Source organism: Pimephales promelas, chromosome 7 (assembly GCF_988280905.1).
Source record: "Pimephales promelas chromosome 7, fPimPro1.hap1.1, whole genome shotgun sequence".
Classification (NCBI taxonomy): Eukaryota; Metazoa; Chordata; class Actinopteri; order Cypriniformes; family Leuciscidae; genus Pimephales; species Pimephales promelas.
In genome coordinates, this window is record NC_142775.1 from 17,827,384 (window position 1) to 17,844,520 (window position 17,137).

The window sequence follows — 17,137 nt, forward strand, 5'->3', positions numbered from 1 at the left end:
TATCTATCTATCTATCTATCTATCTATCTATCTATCTATCTATCTTTCTATCTATCTATCTATCTATCTATCTATCTATCTATCTATCTATCTATCTATCTATCTATCTATCTATCTATCTATCTATCTATCTATCTATCTATCTATCTATCTATCTATCTAATCTATGAAAAAGCTTTATTCCCAGGTAGCCTATGTTGTTTACACATAAGGATTTTTTTTGGTGACAGAAGCCTCCATGCAGCACAAATAGAATGGCAGACAGGACAGAGGTAATTAAACGAATAAAAATAGAATAAGTAAACAGAAAATAACAGTGCACAAAAAAACCCAGAATATACTAAAACAGACATAGACATTATACAGTTAGGTAGGCTAAATGCAAGGAAATGCAAATAAGTCTGGTGTATTACAGTAAATAAACAAATGTTTTGTATTGCCAAGTGGGAGCATTATTTAACTGTTCATGAGATGGATTGCCTTAAGAAACTGTTCCTGGCTGTATGTTGTTCAGTACTCCGGAGCACTGACCAGACGGCAAAAGTTCTAAGATATAAAAAAACTTTATTATGCTTGTAACATTTACAATATTGCTAAGTAATAGGTCTGCCTATTGAAATGCAGCACATCAAATAAATAAAAAGTAGCCTAAATAAAATTAAAGGGTGAAATTACAGAAATTACGTAAATAACTACAGTAAATCATCTTGTGGCCCATTATAGTTAAGAAGTACTGCTGGCATTCAGTGAATAGGCTAAATGTGAGTACAAATTTAAACAAAATGTTTTATTTGCTCTGTCTGCGTGAGAAATCTGAAAATTAGTTAAGTTTCATAACATAGATGGAAATATTGTGACTGGTTACGAGAAAGGAAAAACTCTTTATCCAGCCTCTCATGGAGACATTTCTGAAATGCACTTTCAGTAAAGCTGCTTTGAAACAATATGTATTGTGAAAAGCGCTATACAAATAGGCCTACATTTGAATTGAATGAACTGAATTAACATTTCAGTGTTTTTATACAATGGATAAAGCTGATTCTTTTGGCCAAGACCACCTAGGCATGTTGCAAACACGTGTGTGTGTAAGAGAGAGAGAGAGAGAGAGAGAGAGAGAGAGAGAGAGAGAGCAAGCAGACATTCATTCAACACTAGGTGGCATATGCATACTGTGATCATAATTATTGTGTTATTTTCTTTTATCTGTACTTTCCTTCTGCACTGGAAGCTCCTGTCACCATGTCTTATCTGTGTAAACTGATAAGAAATAATAGCCATGTTCATCCACCTCACTTTCAGGAATTTATTTAGAGTTTTAACCTAATACAATTGATTCTAACACACAATATATTTATTATATACAAAAAACAAACATGTGTTGTCAAATTAGTTAAAGATAGTGCATGTGTTTATTTAAAATCACAACCAAGCAGCTCAATCCTCATAGTAATGCATTTCTGCCATCGTTTTGGAATAATTCGGATGAATCTGGAATATATTGGTGGGTAGATGTAGTTCTTTACTTGGCCATTGTTATCTGTGTTGCCTTGAAATGTCTGAAAATAAAAGAAGTCACTCTGTCATTCTGAAGACATAAAACACTGTTGTTTTTTCCACAAAAGTAATCCCAAAAAGTGAGGTTCCTTACCTTTTGTTCGTAATCCTCGTCATCTGTGTACTTTGTCCATCGTTTTCCATCTTCACTGTACTCCAGAGTATATGCTGTCACAAACATCTCATTTCTTAACGTTTTGGCCCCCTGTGTTATAATCCCAGTTATTTTCGTTACATCCTTCAGTTCCACTTGGATCCATGGCTGAATGTCATTGTTCTGTAAATTGCACACAGTTTAGTTAGGCTTGAGGTTGGTTTGCAGTGTAACAGTACCATTAAAAGTTTAATTTATGATACATAGATACCTTGGCTTGCCATGCATTGACGGTCCCTTGCTTATTTAAGCGTGCATACCAAGGATGCCACTGTCCAGCGTACCAACTGGAGGCCACAGAACTGGCAGTGATTTGAGTATCTTCAATGAGGCCACTTTCCATTCCCAAAGGCAGAGAACAACCTGCCAACACAATGAGGAGGTTTGGAATCATTTATCTGAACCATATACTGTAGGGAAACAAAATCCGTTTGATTTTTGTGGTCCATACCATCAAGCTCACAACCAAAGTACTCCAAACGGACAGTTGGGGAGTTGTAAGAATGTAAAGGATGCAGCCTCACGTATCGACCAATCAGAGGTGGGAAAAATATATTCTCCTTCGTTTCGGTAGCATCAGTGTTCCCTTCAATAGTCTGTCGGCATTGAAAAACAAGGTTTATTGCTTACACCCTACGGGCCGTTCCTTTCACACAGAACACATTCAGATTAGATGTAGTGGAATGAAAAAGAACATGTATTGAGATGCATATGCATTGAAATTATTAACTTGACACAGCATCTTAAAAATGTGGTGCAAAAAAGTAGCAGTGAGAAGCAGCTTCAAGGCCAAAGCAATTCCAAGTGATTCCAAGGCCCTCTAATGTTTGTAACAAAATTCAAAGGTCCCCCTAGCCCTAGTTTTGTTTTCAGCCCATTTCAAAGGGATACTCCAATTTTTTTGGAAATAGGCTCATTTTACCACTCCCCCAGAGTTAAACAGTTGGGTTTTACAGTTTTCAAATGTATTCAGCCGATTTTCTGATAATTAGAAGAATATCAGTAACCAGACAGTTTCTGGTCTCATTGACTTCCATACTAGGAAAAAATATATACTATGGAAGTCAATGAGACCAGAAACTGTCTGGTTACTGAAATCGGCTGAATGGATTCGAAAATGGTAACTCAACTGTTTAACTCTGGGGGAGTGGAAAAATGAGCCTATTTCCAAAAAAAGTGGAGTATCCCTTTAATCAATGGCTACTTCTAGTTTCTCTAAAATAAACTACAATCATTTCATGTAAACTATACAATTTCAGCATTCCAGATTTTAATAACAGAATGTTTTGCATGACTTTTCATTATATAGGCTATATCCAGGTTTTGGGTAGCCCTCCAGGACCGTCCTCGCCTAGTGTTCTCTATGTTTTTATATAAAAACAACTAAAAAGCAAAAAAGTGAAATGGAAAAACATGTTTAGTGTGAATGTGTAAAACCACACAGAAATAGTCACTTGCCTTTCTGACAGTATCACTGTCTCCCTTGTAGAAGATCCACTTCTTTTTGTCTGTACTGTAGGAAATTGTGTAGTTCTGCACAAAATGATGTGCAAAGTAATGCTTGGCTCCCTGTGTGGCAACTTTACTAATCGCTACTGGCCTCTGAAAGTCCACCTGGAAAGCAGGATACAGCCACCTCAAGTAACTAGTCATTAGCATTTCTTTATTTATGGTATAATTGTCTACACACAATTATGAGTGGTTACCTGAATATACTGTCCTGCCTTTGTTGTACTCCATGCATTGTATTTCCCTGTATTATGTAGTCTGGCCAAATGCGGATACCATGATCCTTAAACACAGAGTTAAATATGTTAATAGTGTGACCAACCATAGTACATAAAAAGCTAGTTTCAGATCTTACCTTTATAGTCAGATGCTGTTATGTGTTCATCTTGCACAGTTCCAGAGATGAGACCAAGAGGGTGATCACAGACTGCAAAACAGATCAGGTAAGATTTTACGATGTGTTATGTTTTCCTGTAATAAGATCAGCATGATAAATGACTATGTGTAGTCATACCGTTATCTAACACAAGGAATAGGGTCTGCATTCCTCTCTGCTGTGAAAGTCCAACCTCAGACTCCAGCTGCCAGAGACCAGGCTTTGAAGGCAGCATTTCCAATGTGGCAAATCCACCTAAATGATGAGGGCTGAGTGTGAATGGCTTTTTTTAGGTCTTCTAGGTAAGTCGATATTTTCTAACACCACTACAAACCTGGTAAAAGTGGGTAAACACCCTGACGGTGGTCCTTTAATTCCTTATTTATGAATGTTTGACCATGGAAATGGACACTGTGGAGGTCTTTGGGAGAGCCCATGTTGATCAGATGCCACTTCACTAGCTGTTTTGTGTACATTCTAAGTCCTTTGAGACTGTAGATAATACCATTGATAGCTGATGAAACAAAGTGTAAAAATAAGGTATAAATATTAATTATATCCAAAATAGTAAAAAAAAAAAAAAAAAAAATCTCAATACTTGCTACAGTTTATTTCATTTTAATCTAGTGATACTGACGGTAAAAACAAAAAATGGAACACAAAAAATAGCTGAAAATAACTTTCTTACAGTCAAACTTTAAATTATCATGAAAATTTGGATCCATGATTGCTCTTCTGTTTTTCCTTTCAATCCTCTCCCTATTCTCCTCATAGTACCAGCTCTTATTTTCATCAAATGTCATAAAGAGCAGGACAAACTCTCTTCTGTCCACAGGCTTTTTAGCCAGTGTACCCTTCCGACAGACCAGAAGCGGCCCAATCAGCCCAGAGTTCATATCTCTCTCCTATGCAAAATTGAAATACGAAAATTAATAACAGTAATTTTGCACTCATTTTTATCCAAATTATCTTACAGTACATTCATAATATGGATGCAATCTTGGGTGAAGTACTTTATCCTTGAAGCAATATGAAGGAACATTCATGCTTACAGGATTCACTGCAGAGTAATAGGCCCATGTTCGACAGTCAGATTCATTATTTTGAGGTCCAGATTTGGAATTTATTGTCCACATGTAGGTAAAGGTGCTGTTGGGTTGAACTGCATCGTCCTGTTTGTACCAGTACGGTGATTGGTCATCATAACTCAGGCCTTCCATTTGTTTTAAGTATTTTACTCCTTTCGCATGCAAAGAGTAAGGACGGCTGGCAAGGTTCCTGAAAAATACCTAGAAAACAGGAAGGTAATTATTAATGTTTATTATCATAATTTCATAATATAAATGTTTCTAATTCAATTTAATGGTGTACCAGAACAGTCTGATCAACTTCAGCTTTAATAACCGGACCCAGAATTCCCAGGTGTTCATCCATTTCCCCTCGGATGTCTCGGATACTAAAGGTGCTGTCCAGGTACTTTATGAACACCACTTTTTTGAAAGCTGTGGGCCTCTCGTTTTGAGCTGATTTATCAAGCCTCCTTTGGAAACATGAAACAAAGTAATTTCACAAATTAATTACACTCTATTTTTATTTCTAGAAATGCTAAATTTGTTATTATTTGAAATGCGTGATGCTGACAGTACCTATGCCCATAACCAGCATAATCCCATTCTTCCTCTTCAGCTGAGATGAAATAAGTCCTGGTATTCTTGTCTCCAGCCATTTTTAAGAAATGCTGGGATGTTGTATCCAGAACTGGGCTTTGAGCATCTGCCGTTTTGCTATAAGGGTCTTTGTACTCTACATATTCATATTCTTCCGGGGGATCAACCATACCATCAAAATCTGTTTCCTGCTCTTGTTTTGGAACATATATATCATAATCATTGAAATCCCGTCTTGGCACTCCTATGACGATGTCGTTCCCCATCAAGTCGTCCTCGCTCGAGACAGGCTTGGTTCCCCTTGGGCTCAGCACAGAAGGTCCAAAACCTCTTGGAGAAAAAGCAGAACGTGGCTGTGGCTTATACTCTTTCCTTTTCTTCGTCTTCATGCCATGTCCCTTTCTCGGCTTTACCCTTTGGTGAACTACTTTTTTTTTCTTTTCACTCTTTGGCTTACTTGAATTTGCTGTGTCCGTCGTGTATTTTTTCATGTGATCTGGGATCTCCATATGAACAAGTTCGTGTTTGCCTTCATAACCCCAGTGCTCTTCTTTTGGGTCGATATGAGATGTGAGTATGGCCTCGCTGTGATTGTTCTTCAGATAGATGACCACTTCCTCGTCACTTTCGCTTTCTGAGCCGTTCTTCATCGGTGAAACATTGAAAGTGCCAAGAGAAAAGGATGTATTGTCTTTACTCTCTAAAGGGAATAACTGTGATGCATTCCTTGAAATTTCACTTTGCAGTGAATCATTAGTGGATGATGTCATGTTCTCTGTTATTTCAGGTTCAAGGTGGAGGCTGAAGTCAACAAAGGTTTCATTTGAAGCTTCAGACTCATTGCTCTGTGAGGTGCTGTTTCTCAAAGGCGAAGACAGATTGAGATTAAAATTGCTCTCAGCTGTAGAATTTATCTGTGAAAGCATCTCAGTGGTGTTATTCCCTTTTGTGCTGTTGACTTCCAGAATCCGTGTTGTGTTTTCAGTTAGTTCACCAATGTCCTCCAGTGTGTCCAATAGTGAGACATCATATTCCAACCTAGTCGTTAAATCGGTTGAAATTTCCGAGGGATAATCACTGCCCAAAAGCACAAAATTCTCCTCAACTTGTGTCTCTGGGTTATTAGACAGAGAGTCAGGACTAGGCACGCTGTATATGAAGACGTGACCCGATCCATCCCGGTCACCCTCTGCTACGTCAGTAGCGTTTAGCTCTTCTTGAATAACTGTTTTGTTTACTAAGGTTTGGTTTGATAGCAGGGGTTTCAACTCAGATACATTTAAAGATGCTTTTTCATCCTCCATGGTGATGTTTATTTCACCATTTGGAGCATCAGATGAAGTGAGACTTGCATTAGTGGGGAAACTGTGTGTTTCACTCATTGTTGTTATTATTGTGTGGATAATGTTTGTTTCAATTGTTGGCGCGTGAGTAGTATTAGCTGGGACACTTTCTGTCTTTAATGATGAATTGCCGTTTTCTGCAATGTTGGCATGAGTGACGTTTGTGGAGACACTCTCTGTTTCATTCACTGGCTTTATTGGTAGACTGCGAACCTTTCTTTCTACAACCGGAACATGTGAGATAATACTGTCTGTTTCATTGTTTGACATCTCCTCTGAATTGGAATCAAAAGTGCTCATATTCAAAACTTTATATGACGATTGTATCTTGTCCAAACCAGCCGTCTGAGCTGATAAACCATGAGTCTGATTGAAAGTTCCTAAAGTAGCATTGTGTGATTTGTCCAACTCGTTGCTTAGGGCTGGACTTTTTGCCTCAACAGTCGGCAATATATCATCATCGGGATCTGACGTCAAAAGGCCTATTTGCTCAACTTCATCTGCTAAGTTGGCCGGACTTTGTGCCTCAACAGTCGGCAATAAACCATCATCTTGATCTAGCTTTGAAAAATCGATTTGCTCAACTTCATCTGCTAAGTTGGCCGGACTTTGTGCCTCAACAGTCGGCAATAAACCATCATCTTGATCTAGCATTGAAAAATCGATTTGCTCAACTTCATCTGCTAAGTTTTTGAATGTCCTCAAGCCGAAGAGGTCTGCATATATGTCAGTCTCCTCGTCAACCATGCTAGGGTTTACTGGTTTTGGTGCCTCTTTTATGATGTCAGTGATGGACATAGGTTTCCATACAGTGAATTTATCTGACTCATAATCATATTCCATAACATAATCTCTGAAGCATTCGAGGTCCTTGAATTTCACCCTCATGCCTTTAGTGGAATCATGAGAGTTCAGTGATGCTAAAAGCCAAATACCTATAAAGTGGAGAGTGTCGTATATGAACGTGGAGAGTGTGTATAGTCAATATTTAAATTATACATAATTTGGATACTCACCTATATTAACCATGTTCATGGAGATAGTTTCGCCAGTCATGGGAAACAGACTGAGTATATCCTCTTCTCTGTTCTTTAGCTCAAAAGTATGGCCGTAAAAAGTGGCAGTCTGGATGTAATCTTGTTCGCCAACATTCGACACATGCCAGGTCACAATTTCACCATGACAAAATCCCAGTTCTTGACCACTTTCGTAAACATAACCATTGATTGCTGTAAGAGTTGATGCAATAAATACATTATTTACCATATCATACCATGAATCAACAACACTGACATGATTACATTAGAAAATCACTCACTGTGCATAACATTTGATTTGTAAAACTCTGGATCATCTCTTTTAACTCTTTTGGGGTCACTACAATAAGTGTTAATGTTCTCATCATGGTACCAGCTCTTGTTCTCATCAAAAACTGTAAACATGGCATGCTGTTCTTTGTCGGCTTTTAGCTGAAAAAGAGAAAAATTGCTTTCAAGTGAGCTGCTTTGCGGCCATCTTGCTTAGCATGTTAAGCAAAATAGAGCCTCTTAAAGGGTTAGTTCACCCAAAAATGAAAATTAAGTCATTAATTACTCACCCCCATGCTGTACCAACCCTGTAAGACCTTCGTTCATCTTCAGAGCACAAATGAAGATATTTTTGATTAAATTTGAGAGCTGTCTCACTACCACATTGGCTGCCTAAGAGACTGGCTCTTGACGGCCCAGAAAGTCAATGAAGAAAATGTTTAAATATCCCATGTGACTACCGTGGCTCAACTATAAGTTTATTGGTACATCATGGGGGTGAGTAATTAATGACTTAATTTTCTATTTTGGGTGACCTAACCCTTTAACTTCAAAACACTTTACATAAGCAGCAACTCCATAAACCATTACTCACATTTGATGTTACAGTAGCTTGTCACTAAGCTAACAATGTGTAATATGCACAAACCGCTATATATATATATTATATACAACTTATAGATAGACCTATTTTGCATTTTTGAAAAAAATAAAATAAGTAGCTATGGTATCACCACATTCTGATTTCACACAATGTCGCTCTATACGTATTTTAGGCAAAGAAAATGTTTGCTGCCTACTGTTTGGAAAAGTCTTCCCTTACAAGGTGCTCCTATGATGCCTTATATAAAGCCATTACATAGAATGGATTCATTTGAATTATTTGAGCATTTGACTCTGATTCAGTGAGGCGAACAGAAAGCACTTACCTGTATATTCTTTTTGGTAAGAGACTGGCTCTTACAGATGAGAAGAGGGCCCAAAAGACCAGAAGCAATGTCTCGAGGAATGTCCACTGCACTGTGGTACATCCTGGTCAGACATCTGGGGTCACTGTCCATTGGTACATTTTCCTCAGACACACTCCATGTATAGGTGTAGGTCTCTCCTGGCTGAATGCCATGTGTCTGATTCCCTTTCAAATAAACAGCAGGTTTGTTTAAATAACTTTTCTTGGTTCCGTCACACTTAAGCTTTTATTTTATGATTTTACACGTAGCCTATCTTCGCCATGGATAAAGAAGTTTATATATTAAAGCTGGATGATACTGGGGGGGAAAAAACAGACGACTATCAAAGGCTGTGATAGTGAAGCTGTTTCGCGTGTGATAACTCGGAGCAACTCAATTCACAGTAAATGATCCGAGCTGTTCTGAGTCACAATTATGTTTAGTTTCATTGTGTTTTAGTTTGGTTTCATATGTTTCCTGATTTCCTGTGGTTTTATTCTGATTAATTGTATCATTTAGCTCCATTGTTTGCTTCTCTGTGTTCCCTGTTTTGTTCAGTTTATCACTGTTATATGGTTGTTGTTTCCTCCTGCGATCATCTAAGATTTCTATTTAGATTTAACAAAGACTCTTTTTGTTATCTACTCCTTTTTTCGTGCTTCACTGAAACAAAAAACGGATCATGAACACAGTGGTGCACTTTCCTCTGAAACAAGCAACGCATATATTTATTTGACAATCACACAAAGCTGTATGGCTATTTCAATCTTATTTAGATGAATTGTGTAACCCACTCTCAGAAAAAAAAAGTACAAAAGCTGTCACTGGTGCTGTGCCTTTTCAAAAGGTACACTTAAAGGGTGCATATTGGTATCTTAAGGGTATTTATTACCACCTAAAATGTATAATAGCACCTAAATGTACATATTAGCACCTAAAATGCACATATTAATGCTTAAAACGTACATATTAGCAAATAAAATGGACAAAAGTTTACCTTTTGAAAAGGTACAGCCCCAGTGACAGCTTCCCTACCTTTTTTCTGAGAGTGTAAAGATATCAGAACATCTCCTAATGTTGAATTCTTATTTAAATAGAGGTACATTGATGAATGTGTGGTGCAGATTCACAGATATTAGACGAACCTCCCTCAGGATAACTGGCTCCTTCTGCTGCTTTATCAATGGTCAGTCCATGAGGATAGATACTATACGGACGTGATGCTTTGTTTTTAAAGACAATCTATGGAAACAACATCACAATCATTATGCATCCTGACAAGTAACATTTGAAATATTATTCTGTTTACCTTTCATCACAAAATAGAATAATATAATAATGATGAGGGCTGTGATTATGTGAGAAGCTGTACCTTTATGACATCTCTGATTTGGGCTCTTATCACTGGCCCGAGAATCCCAAGCTCCTTCTTTCTCTGCTTGTCTTCCGCTCTCTCTTTAAATGTGCTGTCTTTATACTGGGTAAACACAGCCTTTTTGTATTTTTTACCTATCCGCAGAGCCCCCTGCTTTAAAAATTTTATCCGGAAATCCCTGAGTGGAATAAATTGAGAAAGAAATATTAGAATGGAGCTCACACAAGATCATGTCCTGTTGATGAACCATGACACACACATACCCATCAATGTTGTCTGGCATATTTGGTGCATAATCCCAAATGATCTCTTCTGCTGCTATATAGTAAGTCCACTCTTGGCTTTCTTGTTTCTGCTGGATAGTAAGTCTTCTTTTTGGTGCTGTGTACTCATCACACGTCCTGATATTTAGATATCCATGCAAGCCAGCTGCAAATATGACATCACATTTACAGTGTATGGCACTGTAAACACTTTTATAAAGTACTGTCGGAATTAATAGTTATTCTACAAAGCTATGAAATAGAGATATGTTAGTGTTTTTAATGAATAATTCGTGTTTTTCTCTGGCAGGTCTTACCTTCCAAGTGCCTGCTAATGTGAGAGGAAATGAGCCAGTGGCCGGGATGGATACCAGTCATACTGGCACTAGTGCCAGTTCCACTAATGATGCCAACAGCTGAGGTTTTGTGCCCATCATGCAGAAGGACTTGCCCATTGAAGTGTACAGAGAAGAGCTCTGGCTCAGAGCTCATTCCCAGCAGGTGCCAGCTGACTTTGGAGTGAGCACAGATGTCCAGATCTGGAGAACGAAAAGAAGTTTTATGCATAAGTAGATTTGCAGAAATTAACATTCTAGGCTATGTGTGAAATATATCAAACCAACCTGGTACAGAGCCATTTGTGTAGCCATTTATAGTGTATTTGACATCCTGTGCCCGGTGAGGGCCCCCGGTGCTGTACCAGCTCTTGCTCTCATCAAACACTCCGAACAACAGCACAGCCTCCTGGTGGAAATGAATCTGTTTTCCAGAGCTGTCTAGGGTGCCTGTGGAACAAGGACATGTTGTTCTAAACAAACAGAGCTGTTTACTGTCAAAATGAGTCTGCATTGGTCTGGAACATTCATAGCCTACAGGATAATAATGTATCATTCAATGTATTACATTATTAACATCATGTTCTAGGAAAAAACGTGCTGTGTGAATGGAACCGGACTGGACAACTAGTTGTCTGTTGTCAGTGCGAGAGAGCCGCTCAGCTGCATAAACTTGCATCTTCCATGTGTCGAGGGTTTTCTTGTGTGGTTATACAGTACTATAACTTGCAGTGATAGAGATAAGAGCTGTGTGCTATCTGAAGGTATAGGATCCCAATACATCCAGTCACTGTTCTCCAATGGGGCTTCATGCTAGTTTGGTGTTCTGCTCTATAAAAGCTGCTGTTGTTGGTTAATGATGATATAGATAAACTCGACTTACGCGTTCACAGACAGTAGGCCTATTCGAGATGCTATACTGTAAGTTGTGCAGTAAATAAAAGCGGTTGTCAGTACTCAAGACTGACAGTGTGAATGTAGCCTGATTCGGTTTCTACAAAAATCACCATTTCACGAGTTCACACTTACAAATAAGTCATATAGAGTAAATACGTATTTGGTGTGCTGTCCAAGGAGAGGGCTCCGGGCTCGGTATTCGACCCGAACCCATGCAGAGTACTCCCCCTGTATTGCTGGTTAAGAAGTAACCAGGTGAGTGAGAGGAGAGGGGGTGGTGGAGGGATGCTGAAAAACTGTCGAGGAACATTGGTCAAATGAGTATATAGGTCTCCAACTCAAGCTGATTGGATAGACATGTAATTTTGATTACAGAATTTTGACAGCTGGTGGAATGATGTGATAATTGGATCAATTCTTTGAACATGCTCCTCCCGTGCTGTCCGAGGAAAGGGCTCTGGGCTCGGTATTTGGCCTGAATCTAGAGTACTCCCCCAAAAAGCTGCAAATAAAATGCGGGACAGCTGCCAGAATGATGTTGATGACCCCCCGAAATTTGTGAAATGCAAAGCTTAAAGTATCAGCCGTGGGAAGGGGTGATTTGCTGGAAGGCTTCTTGTAACATAGGACGGGAGTTGGTTGTCTTGAGGTCGGATGGATGTGCCTCTCGGGTGGTAGGATGTGAATTATCTACTGTACTTGATGGGCAGAAGCGGAGAATGGTACAGCTGCTGCAGTGGAAGAGAGTTGGATGGAGAAAAGGAGCTCCTGCGGGAGTCGAGGAGATGACACTGCTGTTGAGCACCTGCTGGAGCAGAAGAGATAATGGTTCCACGGGAATGGAGCGAGTTGGAAGAAGAAACGGAACTCCAGCGGAAGTGGAGATGACACTCTGTTGTGGAGGTCTGTGTCCAGGAAGATAAATAAATGTCTGCACCTGAGAAGATCTGTGTTCTGATGTTGTTGGCTACTGGGGTTGGTTCCAAGACTGTAGCATTTGGAGGGAAACCCGCTGGGAGACCCATGCTCCCTAAATGGGAGAGAGTTAGAGAGAAGTACACAGTACGTCCACTGGGAGACCCATGCTCGCTGGACGGGAGAATTAGAGATAAGTACATGGTCCATCCAATTCGGAGACCAATGCTCACTTGACTGCAGAGAGAGTTAGAGATACAAGTACACAGTACGTCCAATGGAAGACCCATGCTCGCTGGACGGAAGAAAGTGTAAGTGCTCTACCGGAAAAGTTCTCGCTGCGTTCGCTGTGAGGCCAAATGCTCGCTGGACAAAAATAGAGAGACCCCCAGAGGTGGACGACTCAGGGGGTTTTAATCAATGAGGGTTTGGTGGGTTTTTTAAATGTGGAACTGGTTGGTCCTGATATAGCTTTGAGAAGCATCTGAGAACCATCTCCCAAGAGCTTGGATCTTCTGTTGGGAGAGGCCTTTTTGGGCTGCTGAAGTTGCTGCCCCAATACCGAAGAAGTGACCTGAGAAATTCTTGAATTCCTGAAAGTTGTAGAACAGATTTGAGGTATGACTGGAACCAAAAGCGTGTCACATGTTTCTTCTCCGTTGCAGATATGCCAGAATGGACTGGTATGGTTAGATTGGTGATGAGAGGTAAAAAAAAATGTAGATTTAATGACCTGTTTTGGTTTTGTCGGACTTACTTTGCTTAATCAACAACGCATTCTCACCCCAAGGCGTCACCTTTGACCATGCTTCAATATTTGACGTTTTAGGCGCCCTTTAGCGTCACTTACATGATGCGATCCTACGGCGTCATCTAACTGACGCTAAAGGAAAGCGTCAGTTAGAGGACGCGGTTAGGTTTAGGTGTGGGGTGGGGGTAGGGTACACGCGATCCTAGGGCGTCATCTAACTGACGCTAAAGGGCGCCTAAAGCGTCAGATATTGAAGCATGTCCAAATGCTTCCCAAGGCGTCAGTTAGGTGACGCCTTGGGGGTGAGAATGGGCTGTAATCAAATATAGTACTGACAAGTCTGAGATGGTCGAGTGTATTTTTTGGGTCAAATTGGAAGTAATGGCGAGTTCCGAGCATCTAAGAAAACCAAAAAAGGCTAGGATAAACATAGCATAGCAAGTGTGCGGGCGGTATTGAGGGGCTGGTAGCCTGTGTGGAGGACGTGAATACATTTGGTGAGAATGTCTACCTTTTTTGGGTTGTCTGGCGTCGGGAAGGGGCTGGGATCTTTGAATCCCTTTAATCAGGAGAGAGGTTTGTGAATTGTTTATCTCAGAGGAGGGAGTGCTGTATATCAATTTATGGGAAAAAACTGAATGGCGTTCAAGTAACCTTTAATGGACCCGACTTGTAGGCCCTTAACGCTATTAAGGTAGAAAATAAAGGAGGTGATAAAAAAAGAGAAAAATCATGGAACAGACATGGAATGCTTTAAAACGTCTCCAAGCGGTCAGGTAGAATTTGAGGGTTCAGGAAGAAACTGCTTGGAGGATGGTGTCGAGTGATGCGTCGAGGGGGGTTTTATCGAGTGGGTTATGAGAATATCAGTCCTGAATAGCAAGGAACTGGAGTTGGGAATTGGTCCACCTCTGGAGCCAGTGTCCTGGATTTCTGAGAGGATCTGAGCACAGATGCTTTGAGACAAGTTGATTACTAAGCTGGTTGGAATGATGTGATAATTGGATCAATTATTTGAATGTGCTCCTCCCGAACTGTTTATAAAACATAATTTAAAATCCATAATAGGTCTGTAAGGATTCAAGGCAAAATCAAATCTCTGGTTTAACATTTGAAAACAAAGAAATTAAGACATTATTTATGGATTTAAGAAATTGTTGTTTTCCGTAAAATAAAATTATTATTATTATTAAATGCTATTTTTTATTTTACAGTACAATCAAAGTAATAGTATTAGGCCTATTATTAGTAATATTATCACTACGATAAAATGTTCCATTATTTGGTTTCACTGAATAGAGGTTTTTACCTAGTGTACTACAATTGACAGTAAATCCACATTTGCATTTTAAATCTTTTCTTTAAAATATAGCAGCTTTCTGCCCTAATTCTAAAGGCAGCACCTTGTCCCAAGAGTTTCACTTGAGCTTTTCACTTAAATAAAATAAAAAAGAAGTGTATTGCACAAATCTAAATGAATTGTGTCCACAAGTCCCCCATTAAAAAAACAGGCAAACACTTTTAATATGTAACATAAAATACATTTACAGATCACTAATCCTTGTCAAAAAAAAGTTAATTTAATCTAATACCTGTTTTAGATGGGATATTTAGTAAATGTGTTGAGATGTGATTTAGTGGTCAAAAGGAAAAAGATAAAGGGGAGTTTTAACCCATCCCAGCACAAATGTCATTTTGAACATCACATTTTAAATCGAGGATCTTGTTTTTTTTCTCTCTCACATACCTTTCTTGCAGATCAGCATTGTGCCTATTAACCCTGTATTGTAGTCCTTGACAATGTCGTAATGGGAAAGGTATGTGTAGGTGAGGCATGGGGGGTCTGCAGCTGTCGGGGTCACCTCAGATGTCACGTCCCAATAGTATGTGTGCTCTTGGCCAGGGAGAATGATGTCATCCATTTTCTCAAGCAGTGATGTGTTGTCAAAGTATGAAGATCCTAAATGGAAATATTAGTGGTGAAAAAAGGATGCAGCTTCATCATACACAAATGAAACTAATGATGATATAAATGAGTATATAACCATGTATCTTGGTTAACAAATTGTACTTTTAGAAACAAATTGTGATTTTGTATAGGTAAATATTTATTTATGACTCAATGCTTTGGACTTAGGTACAGCCTGTGGTTAATTTGTATCCTATTTCCAAAGAAATCAAACACAGATGTTTGTGTTGCTCAAGGTGTTTACACAGCTAAACGAAGACTACTGAAATAATCTATAATGTCCTTTAAACAACATTCCTCTTGAAATGTATAATCTCTATTATTTCATAGCACCATGTACTAACGTGCTATATATTACAACACTATTGCGCTAATCATAATGTTACCACAAACACACCCTCTGACTGCTTCTCGTAAGCAATGCCGTGTGGGTGAATGCTGCAGGGATGATCAGCCATGTTCTTGAATGTGACAACGATTGTGTCGCCCTCTTGTCCACGTAATGTAGGCCCAAGTAACCCTAGAGCATTCGTTTTGAAAAATCATAATTTCAAACTTAATGTAGTAGAGTAAATGATTTATGCATAAGCATGTATTTTCGAGCATTAATACCTAATAAATGGATTTTAATATTGAAATAAAGTCAATAGGTGTTCGAAAAACAGGTACCTGAAGACAAGGGATGTGTTTTAGGCTGTGTGAATCCCTCATTGTACTCCCTGTATACTACTTTTTTGTATAATGGTCCAGTCCTATAAAACAACAATACAATTTTTTTTATATGAATTACAAAAACAACTAAAATTGGCAAAATGTTAAACCAGTTAAACCATATGCTGGTTGAACATTTTGTCTATTTTGGGTTTTTTGTATTTCATATAAAATGTCTTTGTCACTTGTCCTTGTTTGAATTGCATATAAATTTGATATTAAAAATATTCAGTTTGAATGCTACTTCTTGTCAGATAACAAACTGTCCCAGGACAGATATGTAATTATTTGATACAGTTTTACAACAGAGTTATTATTCCTGAAACACAAGAACCGAACAAGTAAAAGACAAACTATTTATATAACTGCTTAGAAAAATATAAGAATTAATTTGAACCCCAACAAATGATGTTATTTTTCATACCTTTGCTGTCCGGCAGATGTGTAGTCCCAGTTAATATTAACAGCTGCAATGTAATAGCGTCTCTCCACAGCTGTTGCACAATGACACAGGAATGCCAGAAGGGCCAAACCACACAGGGCCCCTGGCCAGGAGTGGCGTTTCATATCTGACAATGAAACTCCAGGTAGAAACGGTCTGTTCCAGAATTCAGGAAATTCTGAACATTCAGAGAAATGACAGTGAGCTTTATATCGCCCACCCCCTTGTTGAACACACACAGATACAGACACATGCACAAACAGACACACAGACACAGACACACACACTTCCACATTCAAGGGCTGACTATCATTATCAAATAACTGAAACTTCTTGTTTTTGTTTAGTCATCATTAGTACCTCTAAGGCTGTTTGAACATGTAAAACTATTTTATTTTTGTAAGCAAATGCTATTTTGAATGGAAAATACAGAGTTTCCTTGAACATATTCATTCTCAGAAATAAAAAGGTACGAAACTGAAAGGTACCAATATGTAGGGTACACTAAGGTACAAATACTTTTAAATTCTGTACCATTTACATGTAGGCCTAAATAAGGTACGAAGATGTACAATTTTGCTTTTTTTCTGAGTGTGTTTGTCAGTGCCATTTGAATGCA

The 17,137-nt window shown here is 38.8% G+C and overlaps 1 protein-coding gene across 1 annotated transcript; it reads right to left on the minus strand.

Annotated features, from left to right (window-relative positions):
• Nucleotides 1–1,289: 1,289 nt before the first annotated feature.
• On the minus strand, nt 1,290–16,697 carry f5 (coagulation factor V). Its single transcript, XM_039676695.2, has 25 exons — nt 16,501–16,697; nt 16,035–16,117; nt 15,763–15,885; nt 15,144–15,356; nt 11,122–11,283; nt 10,816–11,037; nt 10,499–10,664; nt 10,233–10,413; nt 10,006–10,102; nt 8,840–9,045; nt 7,922–8,072; nt 7,620–7,832; nt 5,240–7,538; nt 4,965–5,133; nt 4,646–4,882; nt 4,282–4,498; nt 3,928–4,107; nt 3,732–3,848; nt 3,573–3,644; nt 3,415–3,500; nt 3,167–3,322; nt 2,160–2,304; nt 1,920–2,071; nt 1,649–1,831; nt 1,290–1,556 (listed from the first exon to the last, which is right to left on the minus strand). Exons 1-25 carry the CDS (start codon nt 16,641–16,643, stop codon nt 1,410–1,412), a joined length of 6,120 nt encoding a protein of 2,039 aa, XP_039532629.2. The 5' UTR covers nt 16,644–16,697; the 3' UTR covers nt 1,290–1,409.
• Between the last annotated feature and the right edge of the window lie 440 nt (nt 16,698–17,137).